General features: G+C 39.9%; 1 protein-coding gene across 2 annotated transcripts in view; it reads right to left on the bottom strand.

Moving 5' to 3' along the window:
* The window catches only part of olfm2a (olfactomedin 2a), a 47,047-nt gene that overhangs the window by 9,234 nt on the left and 20,932 nt on the right, over positions 1-16,881 (bottom strand). Inside the window, exons 1-2 of one of the 2 annotated variants that reach the window (XM_007560366.2) lie at positions 13,478-13,957; positions 3,983-4,132 (exon numbers count right to left, since the gene is read on the bottom strand). In XM_007560366.2, the coding sequence (XP_007560428.1) occupies positions 3,983-4,132; positions 13,478-13,621 (294 nt within the window). In that variant the 5' untranslated portion in view covers positions 13,622-13,957. Of the gene's footprint in view, positions 1-3,982; positions 4,133-13,477; positions 13,958-16,881 lie in introns of those variants that run through there. The other variant, XM_007560367.2, reaches the window with a different exon arrangement.

Below are 16,881 nucleotides of genomic sequence, written 5' to 3'. Positions count from 1 at the left end.
TGTACTTAATTACAGTTTTCGTGTATCTGTACTTTACTTAAGTAGATTTAATAATGGATACTTTCTACTTTTCCTCCACTACATTTTACAGTAAGTATCTGTACTTTCTACTTCACTACATTTCTACAGAACCGTCGCGTTACTCGTTACATTCATAGAATCACATATCTAAGTATAAACTGTTACAGATAAACACAATAAGAACATGTTTAATCTGTGGCATTGTTCATTAAAATGGCACATTTATGATGTATTCAAATTAAATACTATTGGCACACTTAATGATATTAGCGATTAGGTTATGTATTCAGCAAGTACTTTTACTTTTAATACTTAAGTATTTTTAAAAGCCAGTACTTTTTTACTTTTACTTAAGTAAAATGTTAATGTGGTACTTTGACTTTTACTTGAGTACATTTTTGACTTTGTATTTGTACTTTTACTTAAGTACATTTTTTGAGTACTTTCTCCACCACTGCAGAGGATTCGGTTTTGCACTAGGTTAATTTTTAATTTTTTTTTTGCAAAGTACTGAGCTTATTCATACTTTGACAGCCCACTCTGCTGCTGCATAACCAGCCTACTGCTTCACGCACACCCCCTCATCTCCTGTACATTGCACAAAGCGGGCCAGAAATCATCCAAACACCACCAAATGTTGCAGGGTTGTCGTGCCTATAGGAGACTATCGTGTGCATATGTCCAGCAGCCCACTTGAACAGACGCACGCCCACGCAGACGGCCAGCAACAAAAAAAATCAAAACGAATTTCAGAAAAACAAAACAGACCCGACATTCAAAGGTCGCAGTTTGGCATGAAAGTCTGTTTTGCACCACACTGCCTCGCCTGCCTGATCCATGACAGCCTTCTCGATTACTTCATGTCCAGCCCACTGTTTCCCGCACCGTGTTGCTCCCACGTGCATCGTGAACTGGCTGAGGAGTATTTGGTCACACATTATTTCCCACAGCAATTAAACTTTTTTTTTTTTTTTTCTCCAACATGGTACATAGGTCCAGTAATAATAAGAAATGTTCCAGCAGCCTAGAGTCTAAGCAAATTCTTTATCAACTCCCTGCTGTAGCATTTGGGACTCCTTCATCCTCGCTCATACAAAGACAATCCTCATTGTCAGTGTCCCAGATTTACAGTCGCAGGTGTGTCTGCTTCATGCCCAGCGTGATGACTCATTCTGCATCAGCTTGTTTGTGTGTATGTCTAACCACAGCCTCGTATTTCATTTGATTTAATCTCAATTCAGCCAGCCAGACAGTGAGGTCAAAAGGGGGTGAGATGTTCAAAGATTTGCGGTGAGTATTGCCTCGCTGCCATCCTTCAGGGTCAGGCTCTTTGTCTGGCTTTACTTAGAGCTGAATAAAGATTTTCAACAAGCCTACTTTACATTCTTTGAACAGAGGGCAGTTTTGACATTGCTAACATACCCTTGGCTCTCCAAGTCAGGAAAAGCTTTTTTGTGGATCTGAACTCAAACAATTCCCACTCATGCGCTGGGTTCAAATGAGGGTGTCTTGGTGGACGCTGCTCTGTTGGGACCGCACATTTGCGCAGACTCACACAGAGCCTTTTAATTTGCAGTTTTCATTTGGGTGAAGCTGAAATAGTGCTGACCCTAGGTGTCCTCATTAAGTCCGCTTCAGGCAGGAGCGAGCAGGGAAAGCATACAGACCCACACAGTAATAATAACACCCACATTTTATAAAAAAATGCAGTGCAGTGATAAATAATACATTATAGAGCATATCTTATCCTATTTATAGCTGTGAGTTTTTTTTTTTCTTTTTTTTCTGAAGCTTACTTTAAATGGTTTATGGTGCCATATTCAGAGGGGAGGCATTGCAGTAATTTTACATCTGGAGTAAGTTTAAAACTTATTAATATAACAAATAACATTCCATACACTCATGGAATGGGTAAAAAACACAAGCAGAATATGCACCGTCATGCTCAAAAAGTTAGAATATTATTAAAAGGTTCATAAATAAATAAAAATAGCAGTATTTGAAAAACATCTTCTATGACAATTGTGTGATCCACCAGCACTTCCGTTCCTCTTTAAAGAAACGCTGTGTATTTTTCTGAATCAGCGCTGCTATATTCCTCAGCTTTTCTCAACCAGGTTTACAGAAATGTACGTTTTCCTGTGAATTTCACAAGCTGCAATGAGGTGAGACTGGTTTCTCTAGTCAGTCTGTTTCTGTGCTATGATGTGCTTTTTCTGTTCGAATATGTTGCTTGTGAAGTGTGTTAGCAAGTGGATTTTTGTCTCTGTAAACATGCGCTTTCAACATCAGCACACAGAGACTGTCAGAGGGGAAGAGGCAAACTTCAATGAGGATGAATGCATTATGTGAACGCACGCGCCTCATTGATCCATCAGGGAGCCTTGGGAACCTTTTCAGCATCTCAGTTTACCTCCATCTTTTCTCACAGGACGATATCAATGTCACTGGGAGCCCCTCAGCTCCTCCTCCACTTCTCTGCTCTCTTTCTAGTTGTAAGTAACCTGTGGAGTCTCTCTTCTACAGGCGCACCTGTTGTAATTGTCCAAAGTGCCTGCACTCAGCGACCGGCAGAGTGAATAAACGTCTTACCAATCCGTTTGAATGTATTTGGCATCTCAGGTTTCTATTATTTAACTTCTAAAGAATGAAAAGGCGTAGGTGTACAGCCTCCAGGTCTGGAGACTCAACAGTTCATGGCTGGATCTGTCAGCTTGTGAATGAGTGGATTCCTAATAGGCTGCAATATTTGCATACTCTGTCGTGTAGGTCAGCATGCATATATTAAACCACACAGGCCTGCATAAATATATACACCAACACTTTCAGCTAAATTTGTCATTCTGACTGATTTGTAAAGAGCTATTTTTAAATTGTGTCAAAATTAATTAACATTTATGAAAACAGAAATGCATACAAATTAGGATCTTTGTTCCACATTGCATGTAAATATTCTGACATGCAATTTCTTTCAAAAGTATTCACTCTGAACTTCTTCCCCATTTGTGGCATTATTACTATATGCTTAAAGGTATTTGAATTTTATCTGATAGATCAATATAAAGTAGCAAAGGCTTGTGCAGGAAAATATTTGGTTTTCATTTTGTTTCACTACAAAAATGTAAAACATACATTCATCCCCCTTTATACTGACATCTGTCAATAAAACCTAGTATAACCATCTGCCTTCAGAAATGACCTGCTGAGCAAATAAAGTCCACGTGTGTTTAATTCTGTCCTAAAATATTTACAGCTGTTCTGTGAAGGAACATTTATGAACAATCAACATCACGAAGACCAAGAGACCTGGCTGACAGACTGGAAGCTGTGGAGACTTCAAAAGCAGACTTAAATAAAACAATATCTCAAGCTTTGAAGTCCTCAAAACACCATTCTACACATCGTTCTAAAATGGAAAGAATATGACACAACTGCAAACCTTACGAACAAAACAAGACTGTGCGCATACAGTATTTCTAAGAATATGAAGAACTATATATCATTTTCTTTTCGCTTCACAATAATGTTTCTTTAAGTAGGTTTTCAGCATAAAACTCTAAGAAAGTAAACTGAGATTTGTGGTGGTAAAATGCGACAAAATTCAAGAGATGTTAAGGTTTTTGTAAGACACTTTATATCAGGACTTACCTATGCAATTACGTATAATGATCCTAAGTCTGAGGTTGTAATTTAAAGAATAAAACAGTTAAAAAGGGTATGAGAACTTTAGGAAGGCAATTTACATATTCCAGTGAAGTTATTAATTTGTCTTTCACTTGGAAAAGTTTTCAATCTTCCAAATAATGGCTAATGAGTTGCATGGTGAAGGAGGTGGCACAATCCAGCAGCCTGCATGTGACAGACGGCGTCAGACATTAAGCGCAGAGTGTCAGTTTGTGTTTGTGTGTCTGTGTGGGCAACAGTTGGGTCTTGGAGTGAGTGTGTTATTGACAGCTGTCACCTTCTCCATGAGCTGGCGGAGCTGCCTGCTGCGTGGGTCGCGGTTACACATGTTCTGGGCTGGTGCGACCACGGTGCAGATACACTTCCCATCTGCGTCCTGTGCTGAGCTGTAGATCTGCCAGCCTTCCTCTGGGCTGGGGTAAAGAGCCTGCAGAAACACACACATAAATATGAGACCAACCAGAGAGGGGGCGGGGGGGAGATTGCTTCTGTTGTTTTTTTCCTTTCTTTTTGTTTTAAATTTATGCTGGCAGACATTTCAAAATGTATAAGGGTAGGCAAGATGATTTAATTCTGCTAGCATTATTCAAAAGAAATTTGAAGTGTGCCCCCCTTATAAAATATTTCCAAGGCAATACGTTTATTTCATTACTTGAAAGTCTTGTAGAAATCTTATGGGGGATGGGGGGAGGAAGAATACCTTTGATATGCTTCATTTCAAGATTAGCTGTGCTCAATCTGTCACCATCTAAACTGGGAGGTTCTATCTTGCCAGATGTATTTCTTTCTTTGAAAAATCAATAAAACAAACAATTTTTCCAAACACAAAATGAGCGAATAGCAATCGACTCTTCCTAAATACTTGAATTCACTTGATATCAAATGTTAGTTTTTATCAAAAAACAACAGAGAAGAAGCGAATAAAGAAATTGACAGAGGTGCTGCTCACAGCAGTGAAACACCAGAGGAGAGCACTGGGGCCTGGACGAGTTATAAAGAAGATAAGAGAGAAAGGGGGGAAAAAGAGATTTGTGTGTAGATCAAGATAAGACAAGCAGATTGACAGAAGATGCACAAAGGGATAAGAAAAACTGAAAAATATGGCAAGACGGAAACACAGATATAAAAAAGAAGCATTAGGCCGGGCTGTTAAAGGCTGAGCATCTAATAGGTTTGGACAGAGAAGGGAAATGGAGCTGTTCAGGATCAATAATGCAGCCCCTTACCAGGGGAGGAGGCTTGAGACTAAAAGGATGGATGTCTCTTTCAAACTAATCCAATCAAAAGTAGTGCATTGCGGTCACAAGCACACCAGCACATGCATACAAGCTCGGCTCTGCCAATTGTTCATTCACAGTAAATTCCGACTCCATGACATGAAGTCAGCACATAGCTAAATGTAATAACAGAACAATGCGGGGTATTTTTTATTTTTTTTTTGTAGCGAAATTAAAAACCCATCCGAATAAGTGAAACTAAAAGCCATTCTGTGGTTGTAGGCCACTCACATTTTCTCTCTTCAAGCAGGATTGGGCTATGCCGCGGTTTCTTTGGGTCGGGCAGGTTCAGATTAAAATGTCTTGGAGAACAGGTGGTGTGTGTGATTGGAGTTTAAAGTACCAACCACCCTGGAAGTAAATGTGCTGACTGACACATTGTGTCATTCCTACTAATCCCCTGACACCCCATCTTCTCTACCCGCCTTCTCCCTTCTTCGCTCTCGAAGAACAAGCTGATCTTAAATTTAACAAGCTCTAAAGTGAGCCGTGGTTGCAGATATCGGAGTTACCTTTATCTTCTCCAAACCATGCAGCGATGGCATTTTGCTTGTACGTCTTTTCATTCTTTATTACCTTCAGAATGCCCGGTGCATACTAAGTAGACTTATGACATTTCCAGGTGAATGTTTCTAGTTTTAATTAATCAGGGGTAACATTCCATTCACACAGCATTACAAATTTATGCTGGTAATATTTCAGAGTGACTGAATGTCTAATTCCATGAGGAAAAAGTCATTGTGAGACTCTTGGACCATAGGCTTAAATAAACCAATGCAATATTTCTGTATTGATGCAGATTTGCGTGTCATCAGACCGATAATGAGTTGTACGGATTTCTTTTCCCCAATCAGCTCCAAATGTTCTTATTTCCTCTTCTTTGTTGTAATCAATGGGATGCCGCATGTAGAGGAAAACGGAGGCCTACAGCAGCCAAAGCTGAAGGGGGTAGCCAAGACAAAAGAGGCTGAATCTCACCCAGTTTATTTCCTCTGGGTCTGATAGTCTATTTCATTCAGCTATTGTCAGGGGGATGGGATACAGCGTTTTCTATTGTACCTGATTCCCTCTCCACATCATACTCAATCTGTCAGATCTCTGGAAACATACACATTTGTTTCACTATATTTCTTGGGTCTGGAAAACAAATGAAACCAGAGCATAAGCTGTGAAGTGATGGGCATGTTTAAGCCCTCCTTGCTCTTCAGGTTATTTGTGTAAGAGGTTACACTTCTTCATCATTTTATGAAATTGTTAAAATATTACTTAATACTCATCATGGTCATTGCCAGAAGACCTTCTAGAAGATCCATTTGATACTGGTGTGGAAAAATAACCTGTAAACCATAAAAAATACAAATAAAGTAGATATTACCATGCAATAAATGGTTCAGAACTTACCCTTTTTCAGGTTTGATCACAAAAATAATGATTTATTGAGGTGACTGAGGTTTAGAATTTGGTAACATGGTAAAATCTCAGGTCAAAGCAGTAACCTTTTGTTACTGTTGTGTTGTATTTTGAAGATGAAACTTATTGGATGATGGGGTTAAGATTCAAATATGTGTCAAAAATCAATGAACTCAATGAGCACATGGGAACATTTTTGAACTGTTTGATTTAAAACTTATTTCTGTAACAAATCCTGTCAGTATCTGTCTACAGATACAGACGCAGAAGCAGCAGATATACCCCTTTATCAATTTACACGCATTCCTGATTGGAGAGTAACACATAGAGATGGAATTGCAGCTACATTAACAATCAAAACCCAGGAGCATTTGTTAGTAAATTCCTTCAGTTGTAATACGTTCCATTGCAGATCTGCAGTGTGCCATTAATGGCTGCTAGACTGCTGTTCATGTGCTGCTGATTGTGAGGTGCAGGGAGCACAATGGCCTCTCATTATAGACTGTATCCTGCAGTGTTAACAGGTGGAGGCTAACCATACTCAAATTGCAGAAACCACGAGGGCAACTCATTCTGTCCACATGTGCAGTCGTTAAGCAAACAATCCTATGTCCATGCACGAAAAGGCCACCTATTCAAATATCCAGTTTCACTTCAAAAGAGCCCGGATGGATGCAGGGGTGTGCGCCACATTTTAACTTCTTTAAATCCCAGAGGGAGGAGAAGTTTGTGTCGAAATGGCTTTGCATTTAAAAATTGCACTGCTAAATGGTTTGTAGTACTAATATCAACAGGAGGGATTTCAGCTTAAATTGTGATACTCTGCTTGCCAACATGTTTCTGCTCTTCTTACTTAAGGGAGATTTCACTGTAACTCATCTTTCCTCCCCCCCCACCCCCCTCATCATTAATATTTCATAAATGCTGGGCTGAAATTAAGAGCCTATTTGAATCACTTCCAATTTCATTACCACCCACCTATCCATTCTGCTCCAACTTTCTCATTCTGATTGCGGTTAGAAAGCAGGATGGAAGGGGTAATTCTAAAATGCAAATGTCCCTATATGCTTTGTGCCTGTTTTAAAGTAGATCACTATATGAAATCTTGTACAAATGAACTTGATTTTCAACACTGGCTTTGCATTTATGTAAATTTGATTAAGTTCTCTCTTTGCAACAATGAATGGCTCATTGGCGTTTGTTCATTTAGGAGATTCATGCTCCCTACAGCCAGCAACATACCTCATTAATGTTGCAAAAGTGCATTTCCGATATCCACTGGCATTAGAAATATTTTCAGGCTATGCAGAGTAAACTGGCATGAAAATAATGTTGCAAACCAAATGTTGACTACAATGATGCCATTTAACCTGCATTTATGTTGTAAATAGTTTGGTGGATAATCTCCTCATCAAACACAAAGACAATTTCAGCAGAGAATTGTCATCTAGTTCATTGTCCCAGAAATTCAACCACTACCTCTGAGAGATGGTAAAGAACCTCTTACAGGTATAGGCGGTCTCTCTTAGAGAGACTGTGTGACAGCGCATTAAAGGCGACAAAGGAATGAAAACTAAAATTCAAAAACCACACGTGAAAAATAAATTAAAACGGCTCCTAAAATTTATGGCTTGGGATTCCCTTTTTGAGCTTCAAATTAGACACGCTCTGGGATGAAGCCTTATCATCCACTGCTGGCAAACCTCAAGCTCCCAAGAGAAAACCCGAGTAAAGCAGGAGGTACTGATATAGTCAGAAAAGGAGGAGCCGGCAGGGAGGACAAAAAAAAGAGATTGTATTTCGCCCAGCTGTATTTAAACGTTGCCAAGTTAAGATGCTGAGTGACAATTTAAGGTGAATTTCAGCTGACTTAAGGTTAAAATGATATCAAGCATTTCTCCCTTGTTTTCCTTATGATCCAGAAAGAAGGATCTAATTTCACATTGTCATTTGCTTTTGGTGACAATCTAGTTTTAGAAGAAAACATTGAGAGATTCAGTTCCCACGTTACTTCCTAACCTGAGAAATAATTCCAGACAGAAACTTTAAAAATTCCTATTTTGTTGCTGACTACAAAAGTTCAGAGAGATTATCCAATTAGACATTCAGGCCGCTGGTATCGCTGTCGACTTGCAATATAGACTTCCTCTGGCGTTTCATTAGACCGACCCAGGAGCTAGCTGCTGCAAAGCCAGAGTTAAATGAGATCATAAATCTGCAGATCCTTACTTTATGAGCATGACGGCAAGTCTATTATAACTTTCATGAGCACTAGGCTGAAGGGGCAAATGTTAGAAGCAAGTTCTGAGATATGAGAGAGAGCTGACCGTGACACCGAATGCATCACATCTGAAGAATTGCCGCACCAGAGAGGAGGGACATTGTTAGGAAAAGGGCGTTGGATGAGATGTTCAGCATGGAGAGGGACCAGAATACTGAGAATGCAAGAGGAATCAAAGACACTGAAGGCTAGGATACTCAGAATTACTAACTGAAGTGTGTAATCTCACTCCTCCTTTCATTTCCATCTGTCATTGCCAACATTTTTTTTTATCCGCGCTCTGCAGCTTTTATGTCTTTTACTCTTTACAAATTTCAGAAGCATTAACTTCTCCCAGCATTTGTTGGCAACAAAGCTGACTCATCTGTCTTTGCCACACACAGCTCAATTGCGTCTGTGCTGCAGCCAAACAATCACATCTCATTTTTCTAATTTGCAGCTCACTGCTGGATTGACTACATTTAAATAAACATGAAAATACACAGCCCCACTTGAAGCAAACAATACGTCAGTCTTCAATGCACCAGCCAGCTGCCGGCCTTTAAAATAAAACTCAATGAAGTCTCTCTTCGGAGTCCCTAGTCTCCTCTGCTTCCAAGGAAAACCGATTACCACAATCAGCGCAGCGTGGTTGCCAGTCAATAATATGACTCATAAACTCATCGTGCCCCCGCCCGCCTTACATTTACACCCACTCCATCAATCCTGCGACTGCCTTCGCTCTGAACGGCGTCCTGCTTTCTTCCCATCTGCTGCATCTGACTTGTTCCAGTCCAGATCACACCTGAAAGGCAGCAGTGCTGGGCATCAAGTCCACCAAGTGTTTTGTTTTCCTAAGTTGGCAGCAGAGTTGGAGAGGTATAGGAGAAAATGACACCTGCAACTGCGCCGCAATTTCCAAAGAGTAGTAGCAGCTTCGCTCTGTTTCAAAGCACGACGCCGGCATGCCAGGTGTCCCGGTGAAAAGCATTTGGCATCTGCTGTGGCGTTGCACAGGAACAAGACAGCTTTATCACACCTTCTGCTGAACTGGAAGACAGAGGCGAGGGTTTGTGTGATAAAACACAACAAAAACTGTGAAATTACAGTCACTGCTGTAAATATGGATTACAGGATTGTGTAAACTGGTTAATAAATGGCTGCTCAAAGGAGCAATAATCTTCATAGCTAATTTTAGAATGTTTTAATGATGTTAAATGTTGATTATTAAATAATAACATAATGTTGCCAATAACCTAGTTGTTTCCATATAGTTAACATAGCCGACTTATTTAAAACGGTATCATACACATTGGCTTTAACCAATGTTCTGGCTCTGAAACCTGCTTCGCAATAAGTAGACATAAAAAAAAAAAAAAAAAACATGTCAGAACCTGGATTAAAAAAAATACACGGCTAAAAGCATAAGCGTAAAAGTAATATGCAGAAATAAAACCCTGCAACCAGTGTTTAATCTTTAATCCATAGCCAAGGATCACTCTTAACAGTCTGCTTGATGAGATTGCTCGGTTGGTGTGATAAAGTTTATAGCTTTAACACCCAGACAGACACCGTCTGACTGACCCCAATCAGATTCAGAGTCCTGGCTCTTTGTAAACTGCCATTATTTGTTGCTTTCTCCCAGTTCATGGTGAGAATACTTAAGACAACCTTGTGTCTCTAAGAGTTTTTACCCTGGATAGAAACAAACAAAGACGTACTGCTCCGCTGTCTGTCGTTGCAGTGCTCTGGGGATCCAACCGCGGCACAACGGTGATTTATTCACCACTGCATAGCACACACATTCCTGAAGTTATTTCAAAACAAACTATAGTTGAGTGGTAAACACAGTCAGATCTAATTTTCTTCTCTGCTGTATATGTTTTATAGTATCAGTTGCTTGCTTTCTTGATCCTTAATGATGCAAAACTTTAACCTACATTTCTTACTCATTTGAGTCAGTCATTCAATACCTGCAGCAACATTTAAGCCCAAAACAGGGAAACAGGGTATATGGATAAGGTGAAAGGACTAAGGATGAAGGAGGGTGGAGTAGCAAAAACCTGAAGCATTAAGTATTAATGCGCTGCTTGGGAAATTAGAGGTGTGATTTTGGGCATGACCCCACCGCTGATTCTAAGTTGACATATAAACTTCATTTGATGTTGAATTTAATATGGTAATCTGAAAAAGTATTTACCCACTGACACTCTGTTCTTACTTTTTTTGTTTTTTTTGTCAGACATGTTTCAGATCATCAGATTAATTTACGTATCAAACCAAGGTAATATGAGTAAATGTAAAAAAAAAAAAATGTTTAAAGGTTTCATCTATAGAGGAAAAAAAAGCTAGACAAATTAACCCTGTGAACTGAAAAACGTAATTGCCCCTTAAACTGTTTTGAGTCACCGACCGCAGATAAGTTCAACCAAACATTCGCATTCACTGGCAAGGAGTCTATTTAAAGATCAAATTAATTTCTGAACTTTGACTAGGGCCTCCATTTTGCGCTAGTTTCTTTTTTTTCCCAGTGATTCAAAGGTGTACTTGGGTCAAATTGGGTCATTAGCTTACTGCATGTCCCAACATATCCCAAAGCTTGTGCATAAGGTCACATGGACTCATTGCTGGGCATTCTGATTGAGGATTTGCTAGTGGAGAGCAGACTTCATGGATCCATCAATTACAAAAGGTTATTCACATTCTGAAGCAGAAAATTGGCCCAAGGTCATCATGCTACCACCACCATAATTGTGGTGGTGTGAGTGTGGATAATCACATATAGGCTAGCATTAAATTCAAATAGTCTGTATCTTAATGAATGAAACTTTGTTTTGGTTATCTTTATGCTCTCTTTGAAGAGAACAGTAGAAATCTGAGGGTTTACACAATCCAAAAGAGCATCTGGGCATCCAGACATTGGCTGTTCTCAGTGCCGTTGCAGAAAGGCAACTAAATAATCAGTCAGCTGTGTTCTTGAATCAGCTGGTTAAAACACAGGCACGCCAATCAAGTGCAGCAGACTTTGAAAATAGCTCTTAGCAGGAACAGTGCAGAAAGACGCGAGCATGTTTGTGCCAGGGCGGGGAGCAGCCATGCAACAGCCACTGGCATGCCACGAAGAGAGCTTCACAAGAAAGCAGCCCGATTATCTTTGATTGTAGCTCTAAACATTTTGTGATTCATCCTGCTTCTTAGATCATCCCAGCCAAATGCCTCATTAATAGTGATGGAAATTTGAAACGAGGCTTTAAATGAATGTTTCATACACTGCCATTGTGTATAAGGGGAGGATCTTCCTGTCGCAAAGCCAACACATTTTCAGTCACAGCTATGTTTTCCAATGCAATTGCATCAAACTCTTTTCTTGGGTTAATGAAACTTTGAACTGCATAGGAGCAATTTTATTCTGCTACTGGTTGTGTTGTGGATATTCTCCAAATCAAAAATATGCATTGGTGATTATGTATGATAATTAACTTTGTTATGTCTTTTGAAATACAAATGGTAAGGCCTCTGAGCCTTGGTTGCGAAGCCTACGTTATTTGCATTCTATATGGAAAATTGTGCATAGAAAACAGCCTCAAATGACAGACTATAAAGATGCTGCAGGGAAGGTGTGGGCTTAGTAGGTTTGTGGAAGATGTTTTTCTTTTTCTTTTTTTTGGGGGGGGGGGCTAAAAACCCCCCCAAACATCTGAGGTACGTCTACAACTAAGAACAAATATGTGAGATTAACTTTTGTTTTCCAAAGATAGAAGGGAGATGTCGGATTTTTGGGGATGGAACCGTTCCACCTAATATTTCACGGCTGAATAAGGAGATATAAAAGTAGCAGATGGGTGTTTGGATAAAAAAAAATAAAAATCTCATCAAACAGACGGACTTTCACCCTTGAGACACAAATGCCTCATCACAGAGAGATAGATTATATATCTGAATACACACACACACACACACGTACTCCTACAAACAATTGCCTGCATAGACATATATCCAGATGGTCATATACCTCTTGGGATGTTCAATTTCTGTCATTTCAACGGATCTGGGCATTTGCCTAATGGCTAAGATGCCATAAAAACTCACTCAGCATAGAGGAAAATACATTCATTAACACCAGATGAGCCCTGGAACATTGCAGTCCTGAATTAGCAAAGTTAGACATTTGAATATAACACCTGTTAGTAGAATCCTGAGATGATATCAAATTTGTAAAAGTTCCTAAATTACTTGTAGGACACAGATGCATTAAAAAAGAGAGAGACAATTAAAGTAGAAAGTGAGGGCATGCAGCACATTCAAATCTGTAAAATTGTCTCAAGTCTTTGCCACCCAACCTTTGAATATGAGCACCCTCTTTCCCACCCTGGAGCTGACTGACACACAGGATCAGCCTGAACATCACTCAGGAGAGCTCTCCACCTCCCATCGGCCCCACATAGCCATATGATTTACCACATGGTTGCATTCTAAATCGCTCACCAAGTACAAGCCGAATTCAACCTCATGATATTTGTACATCGGTTGCGCTCGGTTGAAACGTTGCTCTGGCATTTTACGTCTAACTGCATCCTGTCTTACCTTTTAAATGACAAACGTCTTTGAGTCAGACTCTCGATCTAAGCTCAATCTGGAAAGTTCACCTCTAAAACCCTTCTTTAATTTCCTTCAGTTGAACATGCCAGTCAATAGTCTCTTTTTAACTTCTTTTTTTTTCTGTTTGTTGTGCCACTCATTTATTTGTATCACCTTCTCAATGTCTTGCTTGGATTTCTCAGTGCATGCATATGCAGCTGCATGAAGGAATTTAAATCGTACTCACACTAACAATCCTTTCTGAAGTGCCCCCTCTGGAGACGGTTGTCCCATTGAGTCCCACAAGAGAAGGCAGAGTCTGAGACATCCAGTTGGTCACCATGGCCATAGTGCTGAGCACCGCTCCGATCTTGAGCATGGGAACAGTCATTTTTTTCTTCCTGTGGGGCCCGGCACAAACAGCCTGACAGCCAGCCCTGCCCTGCCCTAGCCTAGACCTCAGATCCAGTCAACCCACCCCCCCACTCCACCTCTGCTGCAAACAGCTTGGGGGACGGTAACAAGCCAGTCAGCCTCTGCCCAGGTTAAACGGCAGCAAATCCCTCAGAATAAGTTAAGCACTACTATCTCATTTACACACACATCCCGGCTCATTGAAACGGATGAGGCAGACACCGGTCAGAGAAGAGCAGTTCACATCCAACACCATCACATTGAGAGCCTTTCCTCTCAGAGTGACTGCCTCAGCCTTCCCTCCCTCTTTCTCTCTCTCTCCACCCTCTCTCTTCCTCAAGATGCAGAGCTGCGCATTGGCTGCCTCTCCATCTCATCCCCTCCCAATCAGCCTCTGCTCTGCTTTTGCATGCGTGTATCCAGTCTTTCCCTTCCCTCTCTTTTTCTCTGACATTTGGCTGTTGTTTTATGACTCACGTCTTGGCGTGTGTGTGTGTGTGTGTGTGTGTGTATGTGCATGCTTGCATATGCGTGTCTGTAGATTGGAGAGAGACTGATTTCAGAGCGCTGATCTGTTCTCTATGCTATGTGACATGTGGGCGCCCAGGGCATCTAAGTGCCATCCTTTTCACAGTAGACTGTCCTGCAGTCTAATTACCCCGTCTGTGCAGAATGAAGGATACAGCGTGATAGATATGAAAGTTGAACAGCTGGTTTGGCATGGTATTAAAAATGGGAGAGATCCAGGTGCTTCTGCCTACTGCTGCCTGTGACAGCTCATCTGTCTTTTGTGCTTCATGACAGTCTAGACGAGCCTGCAGTCGGTACAGTCACTGCCTGAACCATAATCATATTCCATCCATTCACTTTACGCCTTTGCTCCGCTATGTCATGAGGAAATTACACAGCCTTATTCACTCACAAGTCAGTATTTTCACAGCATGAAAGTGTACTTGAAAAATATTGATTTTTTTTTTAATATATCAAAGAAAAGGAATCAGATTGAAGTGTAAAAATCTACCATAAATCCAAACTTATGTGTAGGGTTCAGAATGATATGTGCACTCTGTTTGACTTCCAAACAAACCAGCATGACTTCGTTACAACCAGTTCCTCCGTTCTTGTGTTTGCCTGTATAGGTACAGTTCAGGCACATTATAAATTATGTGACTACTTTGTATATGGTAAAGGCCACTTCTGAGGTTGACACTTAAAAGTTCCTTTTGGCTTAAATCAGGAAAGAAATCAGATTTGTTTTGAAGTTCACACTGAGAGGAAATTTGAAATAAGAAGACAAATTGGAAATGTGTGTTTCAAATATCTTGAGGTCTTTTCCTTGAGGTCTTTTCCTAATTAAGATCCTTGGACAGGAGTCTTTCCCCTGGCTGTGTCATTTTATGCTACCTAGACAATCACACATAATGATGACAAAATGCTAAGACAAAAGCAGCAGGTCAGCTTGTTCTCTTGCTTTCTGCAGGGTCTGCTGACTTATTCACTTTGTCAGTCATGGGTGGGCAGAGAGCGGAGTGACTGATATGGGATCCTCTCTGAGCAGAGAAACCTTTTGGTGCTCAAAGTGGAAACTTCAGCTCACTTGCTTGCTCCCGCCGAATGCTTTTTTATTTTTGCTTCAACACTGCCCCCTCGTGGTTAGCAACAGTATTGCAAATAAAAACTCCACATTTGAGATGACTACTGCCTTTAGTTGAGCGAGAAATTATCATTTTCAAGAGACAGATCTCTCACTTTACAAAAATACTGCAGAAAAACTTGAAAGGGGGCAATTTAAATTTTTTTTTAACAGAACTACTGAGAACAGAAGAGTTATAATTGTGTTGAAAATCACAACAAAATATCAAATTTATGCCAATTTGCACAAATTCCCAGTGAGTTGTTATTGTAACTGCAAAGTTATAGCATTTTTGATGGAAATTGTTGAATTAAACAGTTTTCTGTATACACTGAGGTACAATCTCGTGAAAAACTATTTTCCCACTTGCGTATATGTGTTGCAGACTTACAGACCATCAGACAAAATTTAATATTGGACTACGACAACAACTCTTTTCTACTGAATATTTTATTTATTAAGGGAAGAAACAGCCTGGCCAATGACAAAGTATAAATCTAAATCTGATCCTTGTTAAATCTGGAATTATATGTGATTACCTACAGTTTTTATTTCACTGTCACTAATTGTACCCCAGTCTGATTGATACTTAAACAGCATCAACAATGAGCTTAATCAGAACCTGTCTGACAGCAATAGGGTAGCCTAAAATATTTTAAAAAGCAGCACACCATGTTGTGGTCTAAATAAACTTAAACATGTAAGAAATGTGTATATGTGCATCCCCTTTTAGCCTGGCATGAAACTTGTATAGCATTTCAGTATAGGTCAAATATAGTGGAGTGGTGTGATAGTCTTGGGGTGGTTTGCTGCTTCGGAACATAACAATGGGACAATTAGTTCTGCTGTTTACCAGAAAATGCAGAAGGAAAATTATTCAACAACCAGTTTGGGATCTAAAGCTCAGCTCAGGTTAAAGAGTCAATGTACCCGGAACAGCATTGTTCCTGTCAATTCTCACAAAAGTCTTGAAGACCCAGCTCTTCAGACAACGTCTCCCACTGGAGCCTATTGCCACCTCCTCTGCACTTCTGTCAATGCCAGCATGCTGGTCAATCTCTAAGAACTCAACAAGAAAATGCTGCTAGATTTCAAGAAAAAGAGCCTAAAAGTGTTGCAGATCCTCACCGGTAGACTTCCTGCTTCGTAGTTTATTTTTATTTGATTTGATTTTCACCTGCATTCCTATGCTGTCATTTGAAAGTTGCTTTGGATAAAATATTCTGCCAAATGTATAAACATAAACATAAGCTTGAAAGCAGATGTTGCAGTCAAGGGTCTCATGACCGGCTATTAGATTTAAGGTGGGGGGACAATATCTTCTTCACATAGGTCAGACTATGAGGAGTAAAGACTGGATTTACTCAGGTTATCTAGGTCTAAGAATGAAATGTATGTAATTATCTGAAGCATTTAAGTTTGATAAAAAAAATTAAAAAAAAGAAGAAGAAGCAAAAACGGAATAAAAAAAATTACAACCTACCATTGAATGTTTTGGTTTACAAGGCTTTACTTCAGTTATTTTTCTTAACCCAGCATATAAAAAGAATGTAGTAATAGTGTTTTAATTTCACTGGGTGGCAGCAAAGATTTACACATGAATG

Source organism: Poecilia formosa, unplaced genomic scaffold, assembly GCF_000485575.1.
Source record: "Poecilia formosa unplaced genomic scaffold, Poecilia_formosa-5.1.2 Scaffold115, whole genome shotgun sequence".
NCBI classification, from domain to species: Eukaryota; Metazoa; Chordata; class Actinopteri; order Cyprinodontiformes; family Poeciliidae; genus Poecilia; species Poecilia formosa.
Note: the sequence above shows the minus strand (reverse complement) of the source record. Positions and strands in the feature narration are given on the sequence as shown.